We start from the raw sequence: 9570 nt of genomic DNA on the forward strand, positions 1-9570 counted from the left end.
GTCCCCCAAATTGTTGGATCTCCGAGCGACAACTGACGGATACGTTGGCAGATATTGTTTCAGGGTTGGATCGGCTAAAAGTATAGGCCAATACTTAGCCAATGTTCGTGTCATTTCCCTCCACCTTGAATGGTATTGCGTGATCATACGTACCTGTTGATTACTCCTGATTTGTGAATTAGAGAATAGAAGTTGCTGACGGTTAGTATTTCTGGCCCTGTTGTATGCCTTTTTCACACTCCTCTTGCTGTATCCACGAGCCAAAAAGCGTTGTTTCAGATCCTCAGCTTGTCTCTCAAACCCCTCAGTTGTGGTGCAAATTCTTTTCAAACGGAGAAACTGTCCTATCGGGACCGCATTGATCACATGGGGCGGATGGGAAGATGTGGCATGAAGAACAGAATTTACCGATGTTTCCTTACGGAAAACACTGGCACCTAAAAGCCCATCGATCCCTCTCTCCACCAGGACATCCAGAAAGTCTATATGAGAAAAATCAAATTTGTAGGTAAGACGTATATTCAATTCATTATTGTTGAGATCCTCAAAAAAAGATTGTAATTGAGAAGGGGTCCCCCGCCAGATCAGGAAAATGTCGTCAATGTAGCGGGCCCACAAAAGGACCCGCTCCATTGACGAACCCCGATCCGACGAGAATAGGTCCCTCTCCCACAGCCCCAGGAACAGGTTGGCGTAAGAGGGCGCGCAAGCCGCCCCCATTGCTGTTCCCTGGAGCTGTAGGAAGAAGGATCCATTAAAGAGGAAAAAGTTTTTGGTTAGTAAGAACTGCAAAAGAACAGTCAAAAAATTGGTATCACTGGGTGAGAGAGAGGTCATGGACAAAAAATAGGAAACTGCCCTCAAGCCATCCTGGTGTCGAATACTCGTATATAACGACTCAACATCACACGTGACAAGGAGAGTATCCTCATCAACGTGGATGGAGTCAATTTTTTTCAAAAAATCAGATGTGTCTTTTAAATAAGATGGAATAGTCTCCACCAGGGGCTTGAGGAAAGAGTCAAGATATCTGCCAATGTTTTCCGTAAGTCCCCCAACCCCTGAGACTATAGGTCTCCCAGGCGGAGTGACAGAATTTTTATGTATCTTGGGCAACAGATACAGTGTTGGGATACGATGATCCTTACCCAAGAGAATGTCCCGAACCTGGGTAGTAATTATCCCATCTGACAAGGCCCGTTGTAAGATTTTTGACAATTCATCTCTATATGCAGTCAAAGGGTTGAACGTCAATTTCTTGTAACAAAGTGTATCACGCAGTTGGCGATGTGCCTCTGCCAGATACAATCTGTTGGGCCAGATGACAATGTTTCCCCCCTTGTCAGCCGGCTTAAATACCACATCCTTAATTTGTTTGAGTCTTTTCAAACTATTTTGTTCAGCAACTGACAAATTATTATGACTAATTGATGTTGAAATCGATTCAAAGTCTTTTGACACAAGTTTAACAAAAATGTCAATATTAGAGCACAGTGACAAGGGGGGAAACTTTTTAGATCTTGGATACAGTGATGGAGGTATCTTACCCAGAGAGGGATTCACATGTTCACGAGCAAGTTCCTCTAACGTTTGAAGAGCCAATTGTTCCTCTGGCAGGGGAAATGCCTGCTGAAGTTCCTCGTTGTGGTACCATTTTTTGAAAAGCAAAGAACGTGCAAAGAAATGTAAGTCCTTCAAGGCCATAAATGGGTCAAAACGCATGCTGGGTGAAAAAGTAAAACCCTTTGAGAGAAGAGAAATTTCATCAGCATTAAAAGAATGTTCAGATAAATTAATTACCTTCGGGGTATCTCTGGATGCCGAATGGTGGGCACCACGCTTGTTCTGAGATGTTTTACGATCCCATTTCCTCTTACCCACATTACCAAAACGAGTTTGCATAGAGTGCTGCGAAGTATCCGAAGCTTCCCCAGAAGACGATACTGAAGAAACAGATGAAGATCTGTGCTCTTGCCCCATGTGACCAATGCGCCTCCATCTATAGGCAGTTTTCTTGGAAAAATCCGTTGAATCCCGAATCAATTTTTTAGCCTGGGTAGTCTTGATTTGAGCTTCCCACTCGGTGGAATTTTTGTCCATAGATGCATTAAAAGTAGACAAGGTATCATTACTGGCCACTTTCTTGAATTTTAGATATAGGTCATCAATCTCACTTTCAATTGTAACCAGGGTCTTTTTGTCAAGGTCAATAAGAAGCTCCATAAATTGTATGGAAGCCTTATTGCATATCGCATATAAGAGCGATGTGGTCAGACGGGTGCGAGACGCTGGGTAACGCCTGGTGGCTGGTGACCTCTTCATGACTTGGCATAGGAATGACTTGTTCCACTTCTAAACTTTCGGAGTCAATGAATATATAATCCAGGCAGCCGTGGAAGCCCCCCACGTAGTTGGTGTAGGCGGGCTCCCCGCAGGCGCTCTTCAGCTTGAGCGGGTGGCTGAGAGACATGTTGCAGCGTTCCTCCTCTCCGTTAGATGTCCAGTCCTCGTGGTTCTCCGAGATGGTCCCATCTCTTACAAAACTGTACATCCCCGTGGAAGGGGTGCTATTAAAGTCTCCGCAGAAGATGATGGGAATGCCGGGGTACAGTTCGTACGCCACGTGTCGGATGTGAGCCAACGCAACGGTTATTTGCAGTAATCGGATGTTGCCACCTTTTGGGTGGAAGTAGAGATGAGTGTTGGCCACACAGAATTTTCTAGAAGGATCAGTCGTGGACTCGAGGACCGACACCTGCAGGGCGGAGGATCTCTGCAGCATCTTCTCCTTGGCGGCCGGGTAGCCGGCCAGGCGCTGCAGCGTCTCCTGGTGCAGCGGGTCCCCGGTCAGCGCTTCCCCCAGCAGGATGTCGTGCTGGCTGCACAGCCGGTAGCGGCTCCGGCGGTAGAAGGTCGCTAGGCCCTCGTGCTGCTTGTCCTTGAGGCGGAAGATTCCGTCCAGCCCGAAGGCCTCCAGCGCCGGCGCCAGGCTGTCGGAGAACACGGCGCGGTCCACCTCCTGCAGGCACAGCAGGTCGGCGCGGTAGCCGCTCAGCTCCTTGCGCAGCAGGCAGTGGCGGTACTCCAGCTCCAGGGCGTAGGGGGCGCAGTAGGGGAAGAGCACGGTGCGGGCGTGCTCGGTCTGCGCGTACACGTCGGCCAGCAGGTTGTAGGACACGGCCCGGGTCACCGGCTCCTCCGTCAGCCGCTGCGTGTACAGGTGCCGCTCATCGAATGTGCAGGCCCCGGGGCCGGCCTCCACCGGGCCCGCCACCTCCAGCTCCCGGCTCTCCCCGAGCCTCTGCCCGTCCCCGGGCGTACAGCGCACCTTCAGCCGCAGCCCGATGTCCCCGACCGCCGGGGTGAAGAGAGACCCTTCCATGCCTGAGAGACCCAGCCAGACCCAGCCAGCAAGACCTCTGCCAGCAAGACTTTGCCAGCCAGGCACTGCCATCCAGCCAGAGAGGCCCTGCAAGCCAGAGACACTCTGCCAGCAAGACTTTGCCAGCCAGGCACTGCCATCCAGCCAGAGAGGCCCTGCAAGCCAGAGACACTCTGCCAGCAAGACTTTGCCAGCCAGGCACTGCCATCCAGCCAGAGAGGCCCTGCAAGCCAGACCCTGCCTGAGACAGCCATGTGAGTACTGCCATCCAGCATGCATGCATGCGTGCGTGCGTGCTTGTGTGCGTGCTTGCGTGTGTGCATGCTTGTGTGCGTGCGTGCGTGCGTGCTTGTGTGCGTGCTTGCGTGCGTGCATGCTTGTGTGCGTGCGTGCTTGTGTGCGTGCTTGCGTGCGTGCATGCTTGTGTGCGTGCGTGCTTGTGTGCGTGCGCCTGCCTGCCCTGTTTATATGTTTTCCATACTATTTAAGCTGTTATTTTTTATAGCTGAGGTGTAAAATGTGTTTTGTGTGTGTGTATAAATGATGTGTGATGTGTTCTGCATTTTTGTTGTTATCCCAAATGTTATAGTATTTCAAATAAAGAGCAGTATAGCTCCTACTGTACCATTAAAAAAAATAAATTTTTTAAAAAAAATAGTAATAAAAATTACACCAAACTGTCAGTAGTCTCATTTCAAGATAAATGTAATATTGGGTAAACATGCAGTAAAGGTTATATATATATATAAATGTGTAATGCAAATCTTGTGTATAGAATATGTTATCCGGTTTTAGAAAATACAAACTGTAGGGTAATCATAATTACCAATTTTTGGAATTGGTATTTTAAGTTCGAATGAGGAACATTTTTGATAAGGTTTGATAGGTGGCTTTTACCAACATGCGCATTGCGCATATCAATTTCAGTTTTGGTGTTGCTTTAAAGGGTTCTTGGGGGTTTTTTTTGGTGGGGAAACAGGGCTAGAGGGTTTGGCAGCTTGTGCATCAAGCATATCTACCATATAAAGTATGACGGTTAGAAAAAAAATTTAATTTTGTGTGGGATGAAATCTAAAAGTTTTTAAAAAAGATGTAAGTGTTAAATCCTACAGCTGCATCTATCCTTGTGTATAGTAGCTTAGAACTGTCTGTATACTTACAGATACTTGGGACCAAGAGGTACGCAAAGACCATAATGTCTTCTTCTGAGAGCCCCCCAGCACATCAGCAGCAAACTGAGGTATTGTATTTTTTTTTTTTTTTTTTTTGTTCTCTACATTTTTTTGGTGATACAACTATGGTCATTGTTTTTTAACCCTTTATGTGTTCTGTATTCACAGGAATATGAAGCAGAGGGGCTTACAGAAGGAGACGGACAGGGTGGAGAAAGACAAGGAGCGGGAGCGCATAGTGTAAAGGCCCCGTCTCACTAAGCGATTTACCAACGATCACGACCAGCGATACGGCCTGGCCGTGATCGTTGGTAAGTCGCTGTGTGGTCGCTGGGGAGCTGTCACACAGACCGCTCTCCCTAGCGACCAACGATCAGGGGAACGACTTCGGCATCGTTGAAACTGTCTTCAACGATGCCGAAGTCCCCCTGCAGCACCCGGGTAACCAGGGTAAACATCGGGTTACTAAGCGCAGGGCCGCGCTTAGTAACCCGATGTTTACCCTGGTTACCAAAAAAAACAAACAGTACATACTCGCCTTTCAGTGTCCAGGTCCCTTGCCGTCTGCTTCCTGCTCTCACTGACTGCCGGCCGTACAGTGAGAGCAGAGCGCAGCGGTGACGTCACTGCTGTGCTCTCACTTCTCACTGTACGGCCGGGAGTCAGTGAGAGCAGGAAGCAGACGGCGAGGGACCTGACGGACATCAGAAGGCGAGTATGTACTGTTTGTTTTTTTTTACATTTACGCTGGTAACCAGGGTAAACATCGGGTTACTAAGCGCGGCCCTGCACTTAGTAACCCGATGTTTACCCTGGTTACCAGTGAAGACATCGCTGGATCGGTGTCACACACACCGATTCAGCGATGTCAGCGGGGCCTCAACGACCAAAAAAAGGTCCAGGCCATTCCGACACGACCAGCGATCTCACAGCAGGGGCCTGATCGCTGGTACGTGTCACACATAGCGAGATCGCTATGGAGGTCGCTGTTGCGTCACAAAACTAGTGACTCAGCAGCGATCTCGCTAGCGATCTCGCTATGTGAGACGGGGCCTTAAGTTTTGAACAGACCGATCCTCACATACAATGCACTACACCCAACACAAACATTCATGACAGCACACACAATACATATGCCTCGATCTAAGAACATTATTAATTTTTTTTTTTTTTTTAAATTTTTATTAGTCCTCACAATCCGGGGCTCGACATAGAGTTCCTCAAAGCACCTCCCATAGTCGTCGGAATGATAATCGCGGCGGTCGCCGAAGAGTAAGTTCCTTTTTGTTTTGTTGTGTAGTAAAATGTAAAATTCATGTGTTGTAATCTTTCCCTTTTTATTGTTATATTTTTCGTAGGCTTCACAGCGTGCTCCCGAACAAGATGATGAAGAGGAGGGCATCGATGTGAACACCCTCATCGAAGCAGTACAAAGTAGGGAGCCGCTATGGAACATGTCGGACCGCCGCCATGCTGACCAGTTAATCACCCGACGGCTATGGGAGGAAGTGTGCAGTGCTGTTATGGATAACTGGGAGGAACTCGATGCTGGGGCCCAGGATCTAGCGCGTAAGTATTCACACTTCATAACCTTATTTTAGCATGATTTAATGTGGTGTATAGTAACCAATTTTTGCTATCTCTTTCCAGGTAACAGGATTATCGTGCGGTGGCGGTCAATCAGGGATCGCTTCAAGAGGGAGTTTAATAAGGAGATGCAGGCCCCGAGTGGATCTAGAGGACGCAGGAGCAGATACAAACATGCCAGAGCCCTGTCGTTCCTACGGTCGACGCTGCTGAGCAGAAGGTAAATATTCAACACCACATATTTTCAGTCAAACTGAAAAAATGTGTAACCTTCAATTTTTTTGCAGCAAGGGCAATTGTAATATAAAGATACTATTTTTTTTTTTCTTCTTCTTTAACAGCACTTTCTGCAGCACTCGGGAGCCTGCATCAGAGTTGCAGCCCTCTGGAGCGATCCCTCGAGAGTCCGCCACCGGGGACCACGTCGACCCCTCTGTTTCTGCACCTACCCTTTTGTTTGATCCCTCAGCCTCATCCACCAGCGCTGGAGCAGCAGGGCGGACTTCGTCACTTGAAGCTGCAGGTGATGAGTTAGAGTTCCCTTTACCCCACCCCTCTGCCACTGCCGCAACTTCTAGACCAACTTTGTGGTCAGGACGGCAGCGCCAGAGAGGTCAGGAAAGGAGCTATGCGCCTGACTTTTTGCATCTGAATGCATCCTTTCACAGTGCCATCAAGCTTTTGAGTGAGCAAACGTCTGCTGGGTACAATATGCTTAACAAAAGCATACTTGAACTCAGCAGTCGTCTTGATAGGATGCAATCAGATGCAAACCAGTCACCAAGGCACTGTTTTTTTCAGGCGGTCCTCAGGCACATGGAAAATCTAACTCCTGACCTGCAGATGCATGTGATGCAAGGCTGCCACACTGCTCTAGCGCAGGCGATATCCCATGCCCCTCCACCTACCCTTCATGTGTCAACACCTTTCCCCTCTCAATCCACCGTCTATCCTCCCATCCGTCCTCCTCCTGTACGTCCTCCTCCCGTCCATTCTACTCCTTCGTCATTTGTTCCTTCCCCCCTTAGTCTTTCCCAGTTTTTAACGTCCCCCTTCCATTCTTCCCCTTTAACTTCTCCGTTATCAATCCCAGCAACACCTTCATACCTCACACACACCACATCTGCACCTCAACTCTCTACACAACCTCATGTTTTCACCACCCATTCCACTTCTGTTCCTCCCCGTGATGTCCTGTCCCCCACTCTCGACGTGGTCCGCCCGCCTGTCAGCCCCTCCGCTACTATCTCCACCCAAAACTATGAGAATCTGTAAAAGTCAATAAATAAACAGTTTTTTGGTTTAAAAATTTTTTTATTGTCTTTCTTTTTTTCTTTCTTTTAATTTTTTAAGTCACCAAGGTTATGGCAATAGTAACATTAACAGTGTTTAAAGGGTACCGTTGCAAAACATACAATGCTGCATTAAAGTACAAAGATTTTGTATGCAAACAAAAATTGGTATTTTTACAAGTATAAAAATAAAAAAAATTTTTTACACCATTTCATACTGCCAGTCAACTGATCCTGCAGGAGACATGAAGTAGTCTGCAAAACTGTCCCGCATTCTGCAGACTGCAACTGGACTGCGAAAAGTGGGGTTTTGGTAGTCCCGTAAGGTGCTTTCTGAAACATTATCCTCCAGGGAAACTTGTTCTTTTGATAGAACAAAATTATGCAGGACAACGCACGCTTTGACCACATCATCGACAGTTTCAGTCTGCACTCTCAGTGCAGTTCAGTAGCACTCTCCATTTGGCAGTTAGGATGCCAAAGGCACATTCCACTACTCTGCGTGCTCTGGTTAAACGGTAATTGAAAATTTTCTTCCTCTGGGTCAGTCCACTACTTCCAAAGGGTTTAAGCAAATGTGGGGAAAGCTGGAAGGCATCATCTCCAACACAAACAAATGGTAACGGTGGACCGGTGGTTCCAGGGAGAGGTCTATGGGGCGGAAAATCAAATGTCTCTCCATATAAACGGCGCCCCATTGGTGAATTTTTAAAGATTTGTGAATCATTTGCACGTCCATACGCACCTATATCCACAGCGATGAACTTGCATTGTGCGTCAGCTATGGCCATCAACACAATAGAGAAATACTTCTTATAGTTATAAAACTGTGACCCAGAGCCTGAAGGTTTGACGATCCTTATGTGCTTTCCATCAACTGCTCCCAACACAATTTGGAAACTGGCAAATCTGATGAAAAATTTGGGCGATCTCCAGCCACCTCTCCTGTGATGGCTCTGGGATGTATTCCACTTGTAGGCACTCCCACAATGCCCGGCAGGTATCTCTGATGATCCCCGAGATGGTGGATATCCCAAGTCGAAATTGAAAATGGAGGGATGAGAAGGACTCTCCAGTTGCAAGGAATCTGTTAACAAAAAGAAAAGACAATACTTAATAAAAAAAATACAAAAAAAAACAACACAGTTATAAGTCTGATGAATGAGAATCATTTAATAAAAAAAATTACTTACCGAATAGTCACCATGAGACGCTCTGCTGGTGATATTGAGAATCGCATCTGGGTGTCTCGTCTCCGTATACAGTCTTCCACATAGCCCAATAAAAATTCAAAATTTTCAGCTCTCATCCTCACATAATTGAAGAACTTTTGAGGGTTTTCCCTTAGTTCCATGTAAAGCGTGGAATAAACACCACGGGTCATACGTTGTGCTGTGATGGGATGGATCCACAGCCTTCTCTTACGCCGCTGCCGTAGGATTCGCAGTCTTCGTTCCTCCCTCTCTCGAACGCTGACTGCCAACTGATTTGCCTCAAAAGTAAAATCTGCATAGATCTTTGCAATGTTCGCCAGGACTCCTTCCATTTCTGCCACTTTCTCTACAACCTTTCAAAGATGTGGTGTAAATACACGCTATATATAGTTTTCCAGAAGTTTCCAGTAGCCAATCACATTGAAATCCTCCCCTTTTTAAAAACGGATCCGTCAAAAAACGGTTGCAACGGATGTAAAAACGTTCACAACGGTTCTAACGGATCCGTTTTTTTAACGGATTAGGGCAGCTGATCCGTTAAAAAACCGGATCCGTTAGAACCGTTTTTGGACAAAATTTGACGGATCCGTCGATCCGCCACGATGTCGGACCCAACTGACGCCACACAACTGAAGTGTGAAAGAAGCCTAACATACAAGTGACAGTCGTATGAATCTGCAAACCGCTGCCATCTACTGGCTAAAACACCAGTCACATCTTTTATGTTTACACAGGTAATGAATGATATCTACTAAAACAGCTTTAGAAGGGGTGTGGAGTGGACTCTTCAACCACGCCCTCACATGCCACCCCACTAGATGTTAGCTTCCTTGAAACACCTTCCCAGATTAAATTGTCCTGCGCATAGCGTTGCGGATTTACGCCTGCGGTAGCCCGAGTGGTTCTTTACAGAACCAGATTTG

The 9570-nt window shown here is 47.1% G+C and overlaps 3 protein-coding genes across 3 annotated transcripts; 1 reads left to right on the forward strand and 2 right to left on the reverse strand.

The window, feature by feature from the left end:
- Positions 1 to 2239: 2239 nt before the first annotated feature.
- LOC143795724 (2',5'-phosphodiesterase 12-like) lies at positions 2240 to 3454 on the reverse strand. The gene has a single exon (XM_077281019.1). The coding sequence runs from the start codon at positions 3452 to 3454 to the stop codon at positions 2240 to 2242; it is 1215 nt and encodes a 404-aa protein (XP_077137134.1).
- Positions 3455 to 5814: 2360 nt separating this feature from the next.
- Positions 5815 to 7591, forward strand: LOC143805219 (uncharacterized). The gene is made up of 3 exons (XM_077284670.1): positions 5815 to 6123; positions 6205 to 6361; positions 6483 to 7591. Exons 1-3 carry the CDS (start codon positions 6009 to 6011, stop codon positions 7414 to 7416), a joined length of 1206 nt encoding a protein of 401 aa, XP_077140785.1. The 5' UTR covers positions 5815 to 6008; the 3' UTR covers positions 7417 to 7591.
- Positions 7592 to 7949: 358 nt separating this feature from the next.
- On the reverse strand, positions 7950 to 9257 carry LOC143805809 (uncharacterized). Its single transcript, XM_077285913.1, has 2 exons — positions 8627 to 9257; positions 7950 to 8520 (listed from the first exon to the last, which is right to left on the reverse strand). The coding sequence occupies exons 1-2, from the start codon at positions 8977 to 8979 to the stop codon at positions 8307 to 8309; spliced, it is 567 nt and encodes a 188-aa protein (XP_077142028.1). The 5' UTR covers positions 8980 to 9257; the 3' UTR covers positions 7950 to 8306.
- Between the last annotated feature and the right edge of the window lie 313 nt (positions 9258 to 9570).

This window comes from Ranitomeya variabilis, chromosome 1, assembly GCF_051348905.1.
Source record: "Ranitomeya variabilis isolate aRanVar5 chromosome 1, aRanVar5.hap1, whole genome shotgun sequence".
Classification (NCBI taxonomy): Eukaryota; Metazoa; Chordata; class Amphibia; order Anura; family Dendrobatidae; genus Ranitomeya; species Ranitomeya variabilis.

Bases quoted from the DNA above. Each gene is read 5' to 3' on its own strand.
- LOC143795724 (XM_077281019.1), bottom strand. From the start codon at position 3,454: ATGGCAGTGCCTGGCTGGCAAAGTCTTGCTGGCAGAGGTCTTGCTGGC.
- LOC143805219 (XM_077284670.1), top strand. From the start codon at position 6,009: ATGTCGGACCGCCGCCATGCTGACCAGTTAATCACCCGACGGCTATGG. The intron at 6,124-6,204 runs GTAAGTATTCAC...ATCTCTTTCCAG, and splicing joins TGGGGCCCAGGATCTAGCGC to GTAACAGGATTATCGTGCGG. The intron at 6,362-6,482 runs GTAAATATTCAA...CTTCTTTAACAG, and splicing joins TCGACGCTGCTGAGCAGAAG to CACTTTCTGCAGCACTCGGG.
- LOC143805809 (XM_077285913.1), bottom strand. From the start codon at position 8,979: ATGGAAGGAGTCCTGGCGAACATTGCAAAGATCTATGCAGATTTTACT. The intron at 8,521-8,626 runs GTAAGTAATTTT...TTTTGTTAACAG, and splicing joins CGTCTCATGGTGACTATTCG to ATTCCTTGCAACTGGAGAGT.